The 21,510-nt window shown below is 38.4% G+C and overlaps 2 protein-coding genes across 2 annotated transcripts in view; both read right to left on the bottom strand.

Moving 5' to 3' along the window:
- Window positions 1–848: 848 nt before the first annotated feature.
- Window positions 849–1,226, bottom strand: LOC146004160 (uncharacterized). The gene has a single exon (XM_083142826.1). The coding sequence runs from the start codon at window positions 1,224–1,226 to the stop codon at window positions 849–851; it is 378 nt and encodes a 125-aa protein (XP_082998952.1).
- A 606-nt stretch (window positions 1,227–1,832) lies between these two features.
- sel (canopy family protein seele) overlaps window positions 1,833–21,510 on the bottom strand; it is a 60,296-nt gene continuing 40,618 nt past the window's right edge. The window contains exon 5 of the mRNA XM_083142504.1: window positions 1,833–2,174. Coding sequence (XP_082998630.1) covers window positions 2,016–2,174 — 159 coding nt within the window. The 3' untranslated portion in view covers window positions 1,833–2,015. The remainder of the gene's footprint in view (window positions 2,175–21,510) is intronic.

The following is a 21,510-nucleotide window of genomic DNA, read 5'->3' as shown; positions in this document are numbered from 1 at the left end:
TAATCATAAAAGAATAATGCGAACCTCTTTGTGTTATGAACATATCACAGTGTATATATTGTGATACTACCTTACAGCAACTGCTGCATAAAGTCTCAGTTTCCTGAGTGAAGGCATCATTCTCCTCAATGGCAATGCACAAAAATGCAGGAACCTTGAACACTTTTGGTTGGGAACTTATAGCCTAAACTAATTACCCATTTATTTCCATTTCTTTGATCACCATTTCAACAATGATAACAAGGATACAGGTTTGCTGCAGAACCTTCTTTTCTGCTTTCTGCCAGCTTTCAAAGATTGGTGAAACTGTTGAATAAGTATGTGAATGTGCATGGGTATTGTGTGGAAACATAAACTGTAAAAGTACATGAAGTAATTTTCTTTTCTATCATGTTTACATAATGACTTACCCTCATACTTTTAAGAGAACTATTCCATGTTGCCAGCAAAGTCTCAAATTACTTTACAGGGTGACAAGAAATAACCCGTACTAATGTTTGTGATCATAAAGTTATTAAACCGAAACAATTGAGCAAAACAACACTGTAGAACAATGACATGGGACCTTATGAACAAGATGTTCAGCCAGTTTTGAAGTGGCCTCCCTGGGTGGAGATACAGAGGTCCAAACGGGCTTTGAAATTTTGGGCGATGGGCCACAGGTCCTCGGGCGACAATCGGTTCCACTCATGATGCAGCGATTGCTTCAGCGACTCCAAACTGTGGTGGCGTTTAGCACATACCCTGGCCTCCAAAATCGACCAGACACTGTAGTCCATTGGGTTGAAGTCCGGCGAGTAGGGCGGCCATTCCGTCGATGCGATGAAGTCTGGAAAATGGGTTCTGCACTACACTTGCATCATTTTCGCTCTGTGGGCCGAAGCGGAGTCTTGCTGGAATGTCCATTGCGTATCGCCGAAGTGCTGCTGGGCCCACGGAAGGACGACGTTCTCGAGAATGTCGCGGCGGTACACTTCTTTGTTGATTTTGACCCCTTGATCCACGAAAACCAGGGGCATCTTGCCGCTTGCGCAAATTCCGCCCCACACCATGACCGACTTCGGATTTTGGCGGTGTTCGACGATGGCTGAGGTACCGGGAGCCTCTGCAGACCAGGTCCTGTAGTTTTGGTGGTTGTGCGCCTGCTCCACGGTGAACAGCTTCTCGTCTGTGAAGAGAATGCGCTCCCATTGCTGACCTGCGGCCCGGCGCTTCAGAGGGCGCATCTTTTGAGTCGCAGGCGCTTGCTTTCATCCGTGAGAAGCTGAACTTTTTGGAGCTTGTACGCCTTGAGGTTGAGGTTCTTTTTTGCCATTTGCCGCACCGATTCGCGGTTGATCCCGATCTCACGGGCAACTTTTCTCATGGAGACCCTCGGATTTCGCTGAACTCTCTTTTGATGATCTTGCGGTTCTGGGATGTGTTGACGGTAGGCTTTCTTCCTCTTCCGGGACAGTCGCCTTCATGGCCGAGCTCCTTGAATCGCCGAACTGCATCTGAGACTGTCATTTTTGGAACACCCAGCAAACAAACAATTTCATATTGACGCTTTCCTTGACGCCACAGTTCCAAAATTGCACTGTGTTTGGTTGACAGTCTGAAACACAAAGACTGTAATTGTTATGAAACCGAAACAACAGGTACAGTTACAAAAGACTATGGAGAATCCAATAACACAACAATTATTTGGCTACGGTACACTACATTCTTGGCAGGATACGCCAAACTTTGTACGGGTTATTTCTTGTCACCCTGTATATAATGATTTCTAGTATGTTTAAAATGTATTATTTTCAGTATTATCCCATTAACAAATAAAATTATCATGAAAATTATATTTAAAAAACTTTATTGCAATAACAATAACAAAATACTGTTTGCAGAAACATTATCAAACAATATATTACAGAACCATTTCTTCGTTGTTCAAAAAATCTGAAGATGATTTTCACCATTCTTCCCAATCACAGAACACAGCATTTTTAAATTGTTGTTACAATAATCTTAAATAATCCTCACAATTCTTCTTTATCCTCAAAGTCATAATCATAATCTTCGTGGACTGAATCACAGACTTTAGCAATATCAGAACACAATTTGATGTCTATATTTTCAGAATTCTTTGAAAATAAATCAATTAAGTTCTCGTCATATTCCTCCACAATACTTTGGCACTGAAAATAAAGACAATTATTAATATCCATAACACATGTAACAGGTTATTCACATCTTAATCATGCATTACAACTCACTAACTGAAGAAATATGCCCGACAATGCTATCAGCTATAATGTAATCTTAAATTAACACACTAGCTGTTACATTTCAGTCACATACAGTAGTACTCTCCATATCTTGATGTGTGCATATGTTGTGGCATTACTGATAACGATTTTATTGCAAGATTGTGAAAAATGTCTCTTAATTCTGCTCAAGGACAAGAGGTTCAGTTTCCACCTTAAGAGAATGGATCTATGCAGTCTGGTGTTGGATGGAAGTTGGAAATTTACATGAGTACATATATTGTATCCAGGGTGAGCCTCAGCTACTGGACAGGTCACAGGTGGCGGATAGTGAAACCACTCTCGTAAGGGGAAACCTAAATAAGCAGTCCCAGATCGAGGCGGCAAGGCTATCAGGATGTGGGGGAGGGTGTCAGTGGCATGGACATACTCAGCAAATCCCACAGATACCCATCGACAGCTTTGTCTCATGGCGAATAAAAGAGTTTGCCCCCACTGCCTTATGGGCCTGGAGGGATCCAGAAAGGTTAAGGAATTTGGAACCCTGACAGAAAAACAATGTAACGGAGAACCCCACCACCCAGGTGTAGGCTGTGACCAGGGACTGCAGTTGAAACCTAGTTTCAGTTCGGCTCGAACTGAAACTGGAATGAAACCGGAGTATATATGTCCGAATCAGAACTGGAATGATCTGATGTTTTACGTCCAGTTCGGCACGGAATGAAACCATTCGGTTCATTTTCAGTTCTCGAACTGAAACTGGAATGGAACCGGAATATATATGTCCGAACCGTAACTGGAATGATCTGAGGTTATAGTTTCAGTTCGGCCCAGAATAAAACCTTTCCGTTCACTTTCAGTTCTTGAACTGAAACTGGAATGAAACCAGAATATATCTATCCGAACCGTAACTGAAATGATCTGGGGTTTTAGTTTCAGTTCGGCCCAGAATAAAACCTTTCCGTTCACTTTCAGTTCTCGAACTGAAACTGGAATGAAACCGGAGCATATCTATCCGAACCGTAACTAGAATGATCTGAAGTTGTACTTCTAGTTCGGCCCGGAATGAAACCCTTCTGTTCATTTTTAGTTCTCGAACTAAAATTGGAACAAAACCGGAGTATATCTACCTGAACTGTAATTGGATGGTCTGAACTTTCCCTTCAGTTTGGCCCGGAATGAAAGTTTTCAGTTAAGTTTCAGTTCTCAAACTTAAACCGTTTCCAGACCCAAATGTTAAGGATCTGGGCACGTTTTGCGATGTTTGAGATAGAGAAAAATACTGAGTAACTTTACATTTTCTTCATTTAAGAACTGTATCTCACATTGTACTGACAATTGTATTTTTTTTTTGTAATTATCTGTGAAATGAAAACGAAAAGTTTATATGAATCCGCCGCGTCACTTTTCCCTCAGTTGATTCAGTTCAAAATGGCATCAAACAATGGGATGAAAATTAACTGTGAAAAAAGTTACGTATCTTCATTACAGTAACCAAACTGTAGTTAATCAAACATACATTTCTGAAAGTAGCGTATGACATCACAGTACAGTAACCAAATTGTAGTTAAACAAATACATTTATGAAAGTGGCGTATGTCATCACAGTACAGCAACCAAATTGTAGTTAATAAAACAGATACAATTCTATGTGAGCTGTGGCTAGCTTCATAAGTGTGTCCATTTTCGTGCAAAACTACATCAATAAGTTTAATACACATTAGATTTTCCTATGGCAGCAAATTTTCCAATTCATGGAAAATGGCATTTACTCTTTTGTATATAATTACATAATTTTGTTTCTGAATTCCTGAAAATAGAAAATTAAAATAAAATAGGGTATGAACTGTTAATTTATTAAAAACGCAATAAGCATCTATCCTCGATGGATATTTTCACACCTACAAATAACCGTGGATTAAAGAAAAAGCACTTAAAAATATGCTTCACAAACTTTGGTTGATTGTAAATGATACATGTCATAATTTTGTAGTACGAGTTCCTCCTCCTCGTATGTAACATAGTATTTGCACTTTAACAGCTACTCCCACTGTCCCATAAATATTGTCTGGTACACCTTTTTTTGTTGTCCCATAATAATTGTCCGATATTCAAACTGTGACATTGGTGTATACAGAAGAAGAAAATGAAAAACGAGAATGAGTCGCACAACTTTATTACTCAAGGATCAGTACAAATTGGCCGATCAAGTATCCAAAAGCACATAAATAAAAATTATCAATCCAGGATCAATACAAAGTGACCAAGAAGTTCAACAAATAAAACATCAAGATGAGAGAGATTATTGGTCCAGGAAGGTTGTCATCCCATCATCAACGAGCTAGATCTAGTGCTGCAGTCCTGCTGTAGCCTCGTCGTAAATGTTCCGAGGACACTCCAAGTGAGATGGCAGGATTTTGCGGCGGTTCAAGTGTGCTTTTTGCATATGGCGAATCCTGTAGTTGTTCCCACCTTGGACGCGCATAATTTCAATGAGACAGGACTGCAAAGTGAGGAAGACGTTGTTGAGCTTGTCGCCTGTCAGATGAGAGAAAGATGTTTCAACGGCGGCGATAAACTCATCAATAGTTTGTGGAGCTGCCTGATACTGAAGAGACTGCATTTCCCGGAAGTAGCCCAGTTCTAAAACATTCATGTCCAGACTGTTTGGAGGTTGGCATACGAGATCCAATGGCCGCTGCAGCATCCATCCAGGTGCGGTCATTGGGAACGATATGCAGACGCGCATTGTCCGGCTGAACGGACACCTGGATTTTCCTGCACGCAGTCCACGAGGCCATTGTGCATCTGTTACTGGGATTAACTTGTTGATGAGCATGTCCCGGTAAACATCTTTGGTAACAGTTAATGATTTGGTGACGATTGTACCAGCAGGACGATTCCTGCTGTTCCTCTTGGCAGGTTCCTTGCTGACGAATGGCCAAATGCCTAACTTACCATTAAACCACTGCTTGCGACCAGGATCCCAACAAGGCCGGACGACGGAAGCCAGAAACATGATCTTGGGAATAAAATATTTGCTTTTACATGTTCACTGCAGGTCTGGTTCGTTGGGCAGCAAGTACAATTTCTGACCGTCCTTCATCAGGTAGAACCATTTTTCATCCACATGAACTGTCTCCATCATCATGTTGAACTTCGGATTTCCGCTTTCAGGACAATCGACTGTGGTAGGATCCAGCATTGACAAGGCAAATTTTAGACGTTCCGTCTTGTTGCTATCAGTCAATAATGGCTTCAGCGCATTCGTATGCACTCTGATCATTTTATGCCCCATTTTTCAACGATTGCCGCCCCTGTTGCCAAATGCGACGTGCTGTTCTCGTACTTACATAAAATTTCTCGGCCACACTTGTCATGGCACCTTTCTTCACTATGCCAGCCGTACTGTTTTCCAACAAAAACTCGTACACTGCCTGTCGTTCACTGTCCGTGAGGTTCTTGCTAGCACTGTTGCTTCCTATCGTGGGTTGTGTGTTCATGGCTGTTCTTCTCACACGTACTCACTGAAGCAGTGCTCTACTAACGATTTGCAGCGTGCCTTGCTAGACCGGTTTGCATACAGTGCCACACCGGCGTGTTGAAACCCAACGCCGCCTTTTGGTAATCGTCTGGGCGGTATTTGTTGCTCGTTGAGATACGGTCACGTTGTTCCCCTTCACAATCTTGAAGACTGATCTACTGTGCCTCTCCTCATGCGCGTGCTTTCCACCTGCCTCTTCGTCTGTAATTCCTGTACTACCATTTTGGCATACCGGACTATAATTATGAGACAGAGGGAGTATTATTTAAATTTTGAATAAAAAAGGAAATTAGGTCATACATAAATCTTACAATGTGAATCTTTTAAATGTCTTTCCAAACGAGAATTATGAAAAACGACAGCAAACATGTGAGCATGAAAGTCAACGACTATTCACCTTCCTCCTCGACGAACTCGTAAACACTACTGGAGCTAATAGAGGAACTGAAAGAATTTTCATCTTGGTTTAAGGCTGGCAAGTGCTGATCAGAACGCTTTTGGAATAAAGCATTCGTCCGCAAGACCATGAGATCATCAAGTGTTGGAGAGGAAAGGTTGTACCTCAAATCTGACATTACAAACTTCACACTTGAGAACAACCGCTCCACGCTTACCTGGGTGGCTGGTGCAGCCAAAACCACCGGTGTCGGGAAAAATGCGCCTGGGAAAAGTGCGCTCTCGCAATAAAAGTGGGAAAAATGCGCCCTCCCAAGAGTAACCACAATGAAAAGTAATGAAAATGTATTGTGGTTTAAGCCGACAGTGTGTCGATCAAACTTCTTTCGTGACCGCAGAACCAATGACCACCACTCTTGGACAATGCCGATATGAGAATTGTTTCTTGAATTGCGCTGCAGCTGTGGCGAAAAACACGATTCCAATGTGGATTTGATTAATATCTTGTATGAACAGGGTTATTTATAGTACCTGGATTTAAACAGTTTGATGGCATGGCAGTCGGGTAGGAGGCCACGTGATTGGTTGGATCGGGAATGCAATGCGATGTAAGGCACTGTTGGAAAATACATACTTCCTGTTCCCTTCCTACAGGTGGTGACACAATAGAAACTGGACCGGACGGACGTAGTGACTAGTGAGTCACCTACTGACTATTTGAATCAACAATGTTATTTTTTTATGTTGTAACAATATTACATTTATTTTGTTATAATTGAAATATGGGCTATAAAATATGAAAAATGACACCAAACACGACCAAGATATACGAATTACAAACATATTGCCACTCAGAAGCAATGAGTTCGTGTTTGGTGTCATTTTTCACACTTATTTCATACAATTTTTAGGTATATAAAATATTGAGAATTCAGGGCGTACACAGAAATATTCAATTATGTCAAAGGGGACTCTCAGGCAAAAAAAATTGAGAAACACTGCCTTAATGGCATTTCGGATCTTATCTATTTCCAAATATTCGGATCTGGCAGCCCCCAAAATACCAAATTGTTCACTACGAAGCTTTATTCCGAAACAAAACTTAAAGTGAAAGTACAGTACACTGTACAGTACAGTGTTATGGTGCACCAGAATGTAGCGAAACATTTCAGTTCAGGTTTGAGTGCGAACCAAAAGTATTCACAATGAAGTTTCATTCCGGAACTGAACTGAAACTGAAAGTACACGGAGGGTTATGGTGCACCAGAATGTAGCGAAACATTTCAGTTCAGGTTCGGCTGCGAACCAAAAGTGTTCACAATGAGGTTTCATTCCGGAACTGAACTGAAACTGAAAGTACACGGAGGGTTATGGTGCACCAGAATGTAGCGAAACATTTCAGTTCAGGTTCGAGTGCAAACTATAAGTCGAACTGGAACATGTTTCAGTTCGAGTTCAAATTCGGTTCACAGTCCCTGGCTGTGACAGGCCCAATTAGCTGATGGCTGAAAGCATAAAAAATTCAAGAAAAGGGGACTGGACTGGAAATTGGAGACAATGCAGGCTACAAATATAGACATCGAATATTGGAACACTGACAGGAAGGACTGAAGAAATAGTGGATCTAATGGAGAGAAGAGGAATCAACATCTGGAATGAATGAATCAAATGGAAAGGAAGAGGAGAAATGAAATTGAAGGAAGTCTATAAACTGTACTGTGCAGGTACCAAAGAGGACAGCAGAAGTGGGGTTGGATTTGTTGTCAAAGTGGAATAAGTGAGGAAGTAGAGAGGGTAAATGACAGAATAATAAAACTAGAAATGAATATAAGAGGAAAATTAATGGAAATAATCCAAGTGTATGTCCCACAAGGAGGATGTAAAAGGGAGAAGAAGAATAATTTGAAGAAGACTTGAAAGAACATGTAGGAAAGGAATGGTCAATTGTTATTTTTTTTGTTTCTGCTCCTTGAGCATGGGCACACATTGGGATTTTGGCACTATAAGCTCCCAGTCTCATTGTCTGCATCTGTAGGAAGGTCCTTGCTTTCACTTGCATGCTCAGCTGAGGTTTTTCGCAGGTGCTTAAGGTTTGAGTTTGGTGGGTACATACTGTACATTTGTAATGAGATGAAGCATTATACTTCTATTCACATAAAAAGAACAGCATAAAATATTAAAACTTTCCCTGGCGTGGGCATGTTTTCATGCCGTAGAGAATCCAAACTTTCTCTGGCGTGGGTGTGTTTTCATGCCTAGACACATGTGCTTCGTCTGAGTTATCCTGCTGCCTAGAAGCTGAACACATGATTCTGAAATCTTTCGCAAGTGTTGAGGAAAGATCGCTCTTCACCTCGGAAACGTTTGAGTCATTGTTTTGTGAGGTGCAAGTCTATTTTTATCCCCATAGTTCTTATTGTGTTCCAGAGCTCAGTGTGTTTGCGGCAGACCAAAGGAAAGAAGAATGGCATCTCGAAAGGGAAATCGGGCGATCAAGTTGCAAGATTTTGAAAGAGTAGTGAATGAAATTTGTGCAGATGAAGAAAGTGAAAATGAAATCTATATTCCCGAACTTGATGAAATTCAAGATGTAATATCTTTTTCAATGGATCAGATGAAAGTGATAGTGAAGATACTGTGATCTTACCCCCACTGCATGGACAAATAGTTACATTGTGCCTACAATTGTCCCTTTTACAAGAGATTCTGGAATCAAAATTGATTTCTCAAGTGTAAAAAAAACATTTAACTTTTTGCGAATATTTTTGGACGAAAATTTCATAAGTAACATAACTACTGAAATTGCGCACCAGGATCGACACAGCAAAATTACTAATACTAAAATTGCTATAATGCTAAAACTAATACATTATAAATATATGCTTTCATTGAACCTTTACTGATATTTAACTTTGTATAAGAAAAGATTTAATCTTTGTGGCTGTTGTCAAACAAAAATAATAAACATGTCTTTTATTTTTATTTTGTTTAAATTGCCCACCAGGATGGAGACGGCAAGTTCATAATCTTGCCACCAGGGAAAGAGTTAAAGGAAAAGAGAAAAGTACAGGAAGATATCATTACTCCAAAAATGTCATGGTTTGGATCAGTGCTTTAAAGAGGGAACATTGTCATTCTCCATAAGAACATTTTAATAGTCATTATTTAGCTTTATAAATCTGCATAAAGAGATGCAACTGCCACATAAGGAGAAGTTCATAGAATGGAATACTTGGAGTATTCAAATGAACTTGGACAGAATTTACTAAATGTCCATTTTATGTGAAACTGTACCCTGCACAGTTAAGAATGGTCGGAAAGCAAACGTAATTATCATGGTAGTTAATTTTATCAAGAACCCAATGCAAAATATTCTGAAGGTTCATAACTTATGAACTGAACTTCGTCTGGGGTATGAAAAAAAAAAAAACCTTAAGTACAGTGTCTCTCAAAAGTTTTAGGACAACGACATTTTATACTAGGCAACCCAATTTACACAAGTCGTTGGTGGGTTGCCTGTAGAGTTAGACTCAATTTCAGGGTTGCCACATGCACAATAGATATTTATAAAATACGCGAAAGAAATAAAAACAAGTATTATTGTATAAAATTATTTAAAATATCACTATTATATCTCAAGTGACAAAATTCTTTCTCAAAAAAAAAAAAAAAATAAGTTTTCTAGTATTTCATCGCTGATGAGTCTACAGAAAGGAAAAGAGGTGAGAGAAAACGAAAGGTGACAAAGGAGAGGAGAAAGAGAAAGCGAAAGGAGAAGAGGAAAAGTAGAGGAGAGAAGAAAGAGAGGATAGATGAGGAGAGGAGATGTAGTGACGAGAATGGAAAAAGATTCTAGGTGAGATGAGGAAAATGGAGCAAAGAAGAGAAAAGAGAAGGAAAACGAGGTGAGAGAAGAGGAGACGAGAAGAGAGGAGTGGAGAGTAGGGTAAAGGAGAGAAAAATAGAAGATCGAAAAGAAGAGGAGAAGAGTGCAGTGGAGTCGGAAATCTAAGACTGGAGAAGAGATAGGAGTGGAAATGAGTGGGATGGAGATAAGATGCGAGAAAGGGAGGGAATGCGATATGAGATAAAAGCAGAGCGAGCAAGAGGGGAGAGAAGAAGGAAAAAGAGAAGAGAAGAACAGAAGGGACTGAAGAGAAGAGGTAGTTGCAGAAAATATCGTCTCAGCGTCAAGAATTGATGCATTGGTCAAATTATCGACATGAAACATTCAATAACATTTTGAAATGTATTGGAGAATGTACTAGATCGGTTCGAAATGCCTTTTGGCTTAGATCAGAGCAAGGTAAAATCTTCCATGTAAGATCTTTGATTTTACCTGCGATTATACCACTAAAAACATGAATGTAATTTTAATATTTACAAGAATTATCCAAATTTTGTCCACTTCTCGGTTCGTTAAAATGGAGAGTTTGTAATTTAATATTTCCCATCCCCCATCGTTAATTCCAAACTGAATCATTCCGTTTCACACGGCGTAGACAATGAACACAATGGGATAGCTCTAAAACTTTCGAAAATTTTCTGCCACCGGAAGGGTTTGAACCTACGACCATCAGATTGACAGTCCTGAACGGTAAACACTACCCTACGAGCTTTCGCTCCTGAAAGCAAGTAGAAGGAGCTGACCAATGTGAAATGTAGATGCAACTCTCCTCCTACATTTAATGTGCAAACAATACTTGTTTGTATCAAAGAAAACGAAGGTAGTACGACTCGGGGAAAACATTTAATGGAGAATTGCACATGATCAGAACTTTTCATTCGATATTTGCAGAGGTATCCTTGCATTGAACTAGAGTGGGAAAAGGGGTAAAATTAGTATATCCTGAATTGCCACAAATATAAATAGTTATTTCATTATATTTGTCAATGTCTTTGAAGCAATACACAATTATTATTATCATAATTCATATTCTTATACATGAAAATATCCCTTTGAACTGTGTCAGTTCATTTATTTGTTTATTTTTTTTATAAATTCCATATGCAGAACAATGTAGCCACTATACACTGCTATTACACATAATGTTACCATGCTCTTGTTTATAATAAAAGGAGAATTTGAAAAAGAACACCTCCTAAGGAGGATCGAACCTGGGACCGCTAGCAACCCAATCGAGAACTCTAACCACTACACCATGCCCGTACCTTCGATTGAAACAACAATTTTTAAGTATTCTGTCCCTCCAATATTGTAAATGTCGTTGGGTATACATGTAGTTTAACTTTTACATTAATTTTCAAGTGCTTTCTTGTAGTATAGCAGATATCTTTGAGAAATAATTTTCGAAGTGATGAAGAAAAACGAGAATATTGGTAGTTGTGAAAATGCGAGTTATTTCTTCTAACTTATTATTGTGATTAGACATTATTAATGGAAAATATCTAGAGGCTTGAACATTGAAAGACGATATTCTTTTTCTTTTGATACTTTAACAGACGAAATGCTTGTTTACTGACGCAAGTCTCGTATTCAGAACAGTTTTATGAAATGAATTTGCTGTTGCGTAAGGTAACACGAAATAATTATACCGTTTTCGAACTACCAAATCTGACGTAAACAGGCGGAACATTTTATTCATAAAATCACTTCATATTTGACAGTATTAGTCAAGAGAGGCTCGTGGGACACTGTGTTAAGGTCCTGGAGTAAATCCTTCTTATTTTTTTATCCTCGAAGAAGAACCATTTTTAAAGTAGAGCAACAGTCGTTCCCCTCTTTCTTCTTTCTTTTAAATTCTTCACATCCCTTTAATTTGGTTAAAAATAAATAAAAATGTTGCTTGCATTTCTGTCATTGACGTAGACCAGGCCCATACGCAGGATTTCTTTGAGGGAGGGGCCAGACCCAAATTTATATTACAAATTAGTTCAAAAAGTTTGAGCTTCATTGAAAAGTCATAATAATTCTATGTTTTGAAAATAATATAGCTATATATAAATTAAATGTTGCGTACTAGGAATTACTATACTGCAGGAGGCCTTAGAAAGAGCGCTTCGCGGGCTAACAGCAGACGTCGCTCGCACACTGTTGCCGATACTCTTGTGTCGTCTGCTCTTTAGCCGAACAAACTCACCCTTCCAGAAGGCTTTAGCGAGCTAGCTGTGGCAACCGGGCTCGCTCATTCGCGGACCTGAATGGTTCTCGCAGACACATACCCATATTGTCGTCTGCAGCAAGCCCGCGAAACGATCTTTCTAAGGTCTCATGGAGTATATTACAATAAAGAACATGTCTAATTGTGAGTTAAGAAAAAAAAAAACAATAATAAAGAGACATTCTCGCATCACGATTGCAGTTCGAAAAAGTCGGGACAGGGATTGAAAGTAACGCACTGTCCTGACTAAATCGGTGAATCGGAAGTCTGCTAGCCTTGCATTATAAAACTAAAACCATCCAATATTGCAGCCTGAAGACTTTTGCGCAAGAAACAGATTCATTTATGTAAGAACAAAATTGAAATTTTTACACATTTAAATATTTCAGGCTTCGAGGGGGGGCATGGTGTTCATTCTTCCCCTGGGTACTGGCCTGACGTAGACAGTGGGAGAGAAATTTTGGGAGAATTTTTCTATTAAATTTATTATTTAAATCCACCTTATGTTCAGATAGGTTTATTGACAATGGTGAACTTTTCGTTTAATAGATAATATTTGGTTTTAAATGACAAGAGAACATTGGTCGAATTTCCTTTCTTTCTCTTTTGAGAGAATATATACTTCTACAATACCAATCGCTAGGGACATTGAATTTTCGCGATGCGCGAAATCGCAAAATGTGAAAAAAGATGCAATTTTGAACATTCTGCACGTAACTACACCCCCAACGATGAAATATGCATGAGTTTTATTCGCGAAGTAATGCAAAATGTGTGCTTTTCTACGAAATGAACGCTTTTTCGCGAAATAACCGTGAAATATCATCAAATTAAGTAGAAAACATGAAAAAACCGACAATCGAGGTTGTGCGCGCAAACTGTCGATTTGTAACGAAACAATTGCCAAAAGTTTCCTACCACTTGCAGCTGAAGAACGTTTTATCTTCAATCACATCAGGAAGACGCCGCAAATTGGGATTTCCCATGCACATAATCTCAGTTCGAAAACTTCGCTCCCTGTCAAGCTGCATTCCTTTCTTCCCCCGAATATGCATTTTAGAAATGAAGTGATTTTGTGTTGATGTTTTATTTTTGGTTGGACAGCTAAGTACTTGCATATGTGTACAGTATATTAAAATGAAGAAATAGTTTATCAATTTATAGCTCTTTTGTATGTTGAGTGATGGTATGAAATTGATGAAGGGACACTCACAAAGTACACCTATGCCCAGGCTGGGGTTCAAACCTGATGTTGTAGCACGCTGTGTTAACCAATCTGCCACAGATCTCAGCGGTAGATTTTGGATATACGAGGGCCACTATTTATATTTTGAGCCTTGGCAACACTGATTGAAGTTAGGCACGATTTGACGTTTGCAGGGAATCGTCTGGCATTATTGACCATAATGTACTTCAAATGTTTTGTCAATAGCTTGATTTGTGTTGTTTACGTATGTTGCCTTGGAGATTGCACGACAACAATAAAATGGAATTAACTCGTGAACATTTTCGTGTGATGATTTTTTACGATTTTCGCCGTGGATTATCAAGACAAGAGTGCATCGATCAACTTACTTCCACATTTGGCGATGAAGCCCCATCCTTTGCCACTGTGAAACGCTGGTATAACGAATTTATTCGTGGCCACCATTCGCTCACCGACGAGATTCGCGAAGGTCGTTCAAAATCAGTTGTTGTTCAAGAAAACATTGATGCTGTGCAAAACCTAATACTGCAAGATAGTCATGTGACATACTGTGAGATTGAGGCAACCATAGGCATTAGTTTCACCAGCATATATAAAATATTACATGATCATTTAGCTGTGAGAAAGGTATGTTCTCGTTGGATCCCACACAATTTGACAAAAACTCAAAAAGACGCTCGCGTCAATTGGTGCAAACAAATGCTCAATAAATACAATCGTGGTGCTTCAAAAGACGTATATAAGATTGTAACAGGTGACGAATCATGGATATATGCATGTGAGCCGGAACGTAAACAGCAGTCGACTGTATGGGTGCTTCAAGATGAACCCAATCATAACAAAAGTTGTTCGCGCTCGAAGCACATCGAAACAAATGGTCGCCTGTTTTTTCGGGAAGACTGGTCATGTGGCAACTGTGCCTTTAGAGGAACGTAGAACGATCAACTCTGAATGGTACACAACAATTTGTTTGCCAGAGGTCTTCGGTCAAATACGGAAAACAAACAAACGCCGTTGGATCATTCTTCATCAAGACAATGCCAGCTGTCACACATCTCGTCTAACAACTGACTTTATGAACAGTCAAAAAATCGAATTGATGGGTCATCCGCCGTACAGTCCTGATTTGGCACCCAATGACTTCTTCTTGTTCCCGAATGTCAAGAATAAATTGCGTGGACAACGATTTTCGTCGGCGGAAGACGCCGTTGATGCGTTCAAAAACCATATTATGGAGGTGTCTCAAGAAGTTTGGAAAAACTGCTTTGACAAATGGTTCGAACGAATGCAAAAGTGTATTGACCATAAAGGAGAATACTTCGAAAAACAATAAAGCAGTTTTAAATGCCAAATTCCTGTTTTTTCATTGTTAGGCTCAAAATATAAATAGTGACCCTCGTAGAAGGCAGAAGTGTAGGCTGGATTTTTATTGGGGTGAGACCCAATCTACTAGCGTGTGCTGGAAAACTATTCAGGGAAGATAGTACTGAATTAACAAGTTTTCATAAATCTATCAGAATGTATAGTGTGATTACTAGGGTGCAGATTTATAGGTACTAAAAACCTCTCAAATAGGCAGGCAAATAGGCACAAAAAATGATTGAAATAGGTACTTAAAAAGTCACCATAAAATAAGAAAAGGCACCAAAAATTATTTGAAAATACATTAAAATAGGCATTGAACATGGACTTATTTCAATTTTCTGCAGCATTTGCATTACAGTTTATACATAAAAGTACGCTAACGATTCACAAACTATTAATGCTATTTGGATTGAAATTCACAATTCCCAGAAATCGTCAGTAACTCTCACAAAAGGAACTTGTGCTAAAGACAAGTAATGAAAAAATAATTTGCGCCAAAAATTTCTTAAGAAATAAAATTGTTGCCATTGTACTAATTGCGCACAAATGTTTCACAAACAATTGACAATACTTTCAATCAAATCCTCATTTGCAGAAAAGCTAGGATAACACAACCTGGTTAATTTGAATCACTTTTGCATTTTAATCAAGTGCTCCAGGTTCGATACCCACTGGAGGCACATGGCACAGTGGTTCAGATCCCACTTTAAACTGTAGGTCCAGTCCCAATTACCCTTCTGTGTATAAAGTGGATTTAAAACAACAAATCAAACAGTTTAAACCAATTGCATATTTTTTTGCAAGAGTATGTGAACTGTTTATCTGTGTATGCGCATGAAATTTTAGAATCAATAATATTGTTTGACTTAGTGTCAGTGCTCAAAGTGAGAGAGGATGAGGGAGGATGGCATTTCTGCAGATGTCTCATTGTCACCATGTAAACCATATAGAAGCAACCTCTCAGCTAATCCCAAGGCTCAACCAAACATCTCTCCAGCTAACATATTCTATTTCAAGCACTGCTTAATAGTGCATTTTTCTAATGCAACACAAGGCCACTAAACTAAGTCTCTCACATACATCAGCAGCTGAGGGTTTTGAACAAGGCCATTATGTAAAACTATACATGTAAATTGTAGTATTATCCATGTGGGAAAGGCACATATATATGTAAAGCAATTTAACAGTTAAACCTATCTACTTCATACAAGCTTCACAGAAAATTACTGTTCCGTCACTGCCAGTGGGGCCAACCTCCATAGCGGAGTGGTTAGTACAGCACGGCTCCAATGCCAGGTAGTAGAAGCAATTGGATGCTAAAACTGGAAGGGGGATAGTTTTCTTTTCTCTGTAGACCGTGGGGGTAAAAGTGGCAAGAAGTAGGGGGCAAATTCCTACCCCATCTCCCAATCGCTGTCACCGATGGCTGGGTTATCAGGTTCGAATCCCGGCCTAGGCATGGGTGTTCTTTGTGAGTGTACCTTCGGCATTGCAGTTTTCATTGGTTTTCCGTTTAATGTTGTATTGTATGGCCTATAGGTAGAGAACTGGCCTTTAGCAATCACTATAAAATAGCAGAACATTAATTTTTGCCCAAAGTTACTTATAATTGGATTAAATGTCATGCTAGACACATTTTCATTCATAGAAAGTTGTAATATGATGAACATTCAGTATATAATGCTATGTTTATCCAGTAGTGTAACTAACATGCCCTGCACCCTCCTGTGACTTTCAGTTAAAAAAAAAAAAAAACTATTTTCTAAAATATTAAGTTACACCCGTATTTATATTAGGTAATAATTAGGGCCTTGGACTTTATGTCATAAAAACTGCAAAATACCAGTATGTCATGACAAATTAAAAATATGTCATAAAAAATGCAGAACTATTCCAACAAAGCCAAAAATTTTCACAACACTTTCGAATTTCTCATTATACGGAATGTCAGTATCTTCCAGGGAAGACTGACTATAGTGGGGGTGGGTCAGAGGCGGCAAATTAAGACAATTTTTTTTGAGGGGGCAAGGTTGGCATAAACCATAATATATATATGTGCGTGTAAATATACAGGGTGTTACTAAAGTTCATTTCCAACGCTTAGGAGGTGATTCTACAAGTGAAAATAAACACAAAATTCTTCTTTCTTCACTATCCCACACCACACACTAACCGCAAACCTGTGCTGATGGTGTGCCACGAGAATTGCATGTGGATTTGCAAAATCCCAAACGTAACTGTTTTTACTATTGAACATGCCCGTTTTGGTGAACATTGCTTCATCGGTCCACAACACCCTGTCCACAAAATTCGGGATAGTTTCCATGTGATGCAAAAACCATTGGCAAAACACCACACGTGGGTCAAAGTTCTGAGGTAAAAGGTCTTCTACCTTTTGGAGTTTGAAAGGGTATATCCCCTCTTTGGATAGGATGCGCCACACATTAACATGGGAGGTGTTGTGGGCACTGGCTATAGTGAACGTACTGGTGTCAGGACGATCCTGACAGCATTTAACACCGCAACTTCACATACCTGCCATTTGCTTTTTTGAATAGAGCATGCCACATTTCTTTGTGGAACGCCCTTCGGCAGCAAGATCGTCGGACATCACTCCCCTGGACTTCTTTCTATGGGGAGAGATGAAACGCCTCGTATACGAAACACCTGTCGTGTCAGCCAAGGATCTCGTTGCACGCATTAATGTCGCTGCAGTGACAATAGCAGACACCACGGGGTTCTTTGCTTGCAATAGACAATCGTTGATTCAGCATTGTCATCTCTGCGTGGAAGTTAATGGCAGACAATTTGAAAATCGTCTGTGATGTGGTTCCCTCGGCACCTCCCTCTGCACACAGTGAACATATCGACACATATGCAACCTAGCGCAGCACCACCACCATCTTTGTTTTTCTATGTAATGGTGATGTCCACTATGGATATTCTTTCCTCTTAGTTGTCAGTCTCCACATATCACTTTCCGTGGATAACACATCTCGCTAAACCCTTCCCTACCTCCATGACTTCAACAGACCCATTCGTTTCCTTTGGGGAATCATTTGCGCATGAACTTCACACATCTGCCAAGTACTTTTTTGAATAGAGCATGCCACATTTCTTTGTGGAACACCCTTCGCCGCGGTCATATGGTTGGCCATTGTGCCACTATTTCCTTGTAAACATAATTTTCCCACTTTTCCCACTTCAATAACTCCGAATGGGTGCAGTTTTCGGCATTTCGTCACATTAACTTTTGTGTTTATTTTCACTTGTAGAATCACCTCCTAAGCGTTGGAAACGAACTTTAGTAACACTGTGTATAAAAAATCTTTACCTCTACATGAATTTGGGGGGGGGGGGGTGCAGAAAGTGCCTTGCCCACCCAAAGCCGGCACCTATGGGTGAGGTGTTAAATAAATAAAGTTTGAATCTTTTTAATCGAAGAATGTAGTGAGAAAATACTGAAAATATCGTTCACTGCAATTATCCTGAGTTTTATTTACTATTACGTCAGATTTACACCTTTATGGAAACAAACATAATTGGCAGCTCTGGTAAATCTAGGCAATTAATAACTAACTAACTCTCTAGCCTTCTTAAACCCGAAGGTTCATGGCTCCAGCAACACAGGCCTTCCATGTTTCCCTATCTTGAGCAAGATCTATATACTCTTTTCCATCCCTACAGATTTCCTTTAGGTCCATCTCAACGTTGTCCCTCCATCTTCGTCTTGGTCTTCCTACAGGTCTCTTACCATCAGGTTTCCCAACAAGAATCCTGTAAACTCCTCTTTCCTCTCCCATTCGTGCCACATGGCCTGCCCACCTAAGTCTTCTTGATTTAATTATTCTAATAATATCTGGACATGAATACAAATTATGTACTTCTAAATTATGTAACCTTCTCCACTCACCTGTCTCCTCATCCCTTTTAGGTCCAAAGATTTTCCTAAGGATCGTATTTTCAAATACTCTCAATTTATGTTCCTCTTTCAATGTAAGGGACCAAGTTTCGCATCCATATAATACTACAGGCAAAATTACTGTTTTGTTTATTTTAACTTTTAGTTTCTTAGATATTAAACGAGAAGATAAAAGTTTATGAAGAGAGAAGTAACATGCATTTCCTGAATTAAGCCTACTTTTTATTTCCTCTTTAATATAATTTTCATTTGTTAATATTACTCCTAAGTATTTGAATTTGGAAACTGGTTCAAACGAGTTGTTATCAATAATTAGATTTTGATTATTACCTAACACTTGGTTTCGGCCTGTAAGCATATATTTAGTTTTCTCTTTGTTAACTTCCAAACCTATCTCTTTAGCAGTTTTGAAAAATATTTTAGCATTATTCTTAATTGTATTCACATCATCCTCCAGTAAGTCTACATCATCTGCATATGCTAACAACTGAGTCACACCATTTAATCTTAGTCCTTCTTTAGTTTCTTTTACCTTCCTAACAGCATATTCTAAGGCAAAATTAAAGAGCAATGGAGATAATGCATCTCCTTGTTTTAACCCATCATGAATTGTAAATTTGTCAGACATATTAATACCCACACGAATTTTACTTTCTGTTTCACTGGTGCATATTTTTATCATACTAACAAGCTTCTTAGGTATTCCAAACTCTACTAATATATTATATAATTTATCTCTTTTGACCGAATCATATGCTTTTTTGAAATCAATGAATAGCTGATGGACATTTTAATTATATTCCCACTTTTTTTCAAGTGTCTGTCTGATGTGAAAAATTTGATCTGTTACGTTTAAATCCACATTGATAATCACCTATAATTTCATTAGCATATGGGGTTAGTCTTGTTAAAATAATGTTAGATAATATTTTATATGTTGTTGAGAGTAGAGAAATTCCACGGTAATTATTGCAGTTCATTTTATCACCTTTTTTAAACACAGGAACAATTATGGATTCTTTCCACTGTTGAGGGATTTCTTCTTTATTCCATATTAAACAAATTAATTTATGAATTTGACATATTAATGAATTTCCACCATATTTAATTAACTCAGCTGGTATTAAATCAATGCCAGGTGCTTTGTTATTCTTTAGCCTTTTAATAGCATCTTTAACTTCAGTCAAGTTAGGTTCTGGAACTAAAGGTTCTGCTGTGTGGACTTCATTCACTTCTGATTTATCTCCTACATGGACATTTAAAAGGTCATTAAAGTAGTTCTTCCATCTATTTAGAATATCGCTTGGGTCAGCTAGAAAATCACCGTCTTTATCTTTTATCAAGTATACTTTAGGTTGCCACCCCTTTCTAAACTCATTTACACCTTTATATAAATCTCTGATATTTTTATTTTTGCTGTTTGTTTCAATTTCGTTAATTTTGGTTTTCAAGTAATCTCTTTTTTTACTTCTAAATGTGCGGTTAACTTCTCGCTTTATTCTATTATAATTGTTTAGATTTGTATCATCAGAGTTATTTAATCACCTAAGTCTAGCCTGATTTCTTATTTCTATTAGATTATGACATTCATTATCAAACCATGGCTTACTTTTTCTCGGTTTATGGTATCCTATACTTTCTTTAGCTGCTGATTCTATTGCATTACGTATGTGCTCCCAATTCTTATTTACGTCTGTTTCATTTATATTTTCATCATCACTTAAATCCTGCAAAACATCAAATCTATTTGACAGTTTAATTTGGTAATCTTTCTTAATTCTTTCATCAGTAAACCTTCCTGTATCAAATTTTAGAACTTTTAGATTTTGTTGCTTATGATTTATCACTGAGAGTCTTTCTCTTAATTTAGCAATTACTAAATAATGGTCACTGGCACAGTCAGCACCTCTATGTGTACGAACGTCAATTATACTAGTATGCATTCTCTTATCAATGAGAATATGATCTATCTGATTATGAGTTTTACCATCTGGAGAAGACCAGGTATATTTATGGATATCTTTATGTTTAAAAGTGGTACTTTTCACAATTAAATTCTTTTGAGGTTGCAAAGGTAATCAATCTTATACCATTATCATTACTTAATTCATGAAGACTTTCTTTACCAATCGTGGGTTTAAATGTCTCTTCTTTGCCAATCTGTGCATTACAGTCACCTAACAGAATTTTCATATCATACTGAGAAAATTTATCAAAGACCTGTTCTAACTCTGTATAAAAATCATCTTTAGTATTATCATCTTTATCTTCCGTTGGTGCATGTATGTTTATTAAAATAATTTTACACCACCTACCCTGTAAAACTGCATATGATATCCTATCATTAATAAATTCTACTGTTTTAAGAGCCGAGATAATTCTATTATTGATAAAAAAGCCTGTTCCAAAATTATGATTTTCAGTACCAGCATAGAAAAAAGTATAATTTTTAGTTTTACAATTCCCTTACTAGGCAATCAATACACAAACAAAACTTTCTTAGGCAGATTTTGATGTTTTGCCATGTCTAAATGCTGCAATAAAGCAGTTATGTTTGGATATCCTACTCCTATTTCACACAACTTGCAAAACAGAATTTTGTGGTCTGTGGAGAATGCATCACTCCCAAATTCTGTAATAAAGCCCCTGAGTCTCACGGCAGGAGATTTCTTTACAGGTGGCATTGTATTCCCTCGCACTGCTACACACTG

Source organism: Lepisma saccharinum, chromosome 21 (assembly GCF_977018435.1).
Source record: "Lepisma saccharinum chromosome 21, izLepSacc3.1, whole genome shotgun sequence".
Taxonomy (NCBI): Eukaryota; Metazoa; Arthropoda; class Insecta; order Zygentoma; family Lepismatidae; genus Lepisma; species Lepisma saccharinum.
This window is presented reverse-complemented; position numbering and strand designations above follow the sequence as displayed.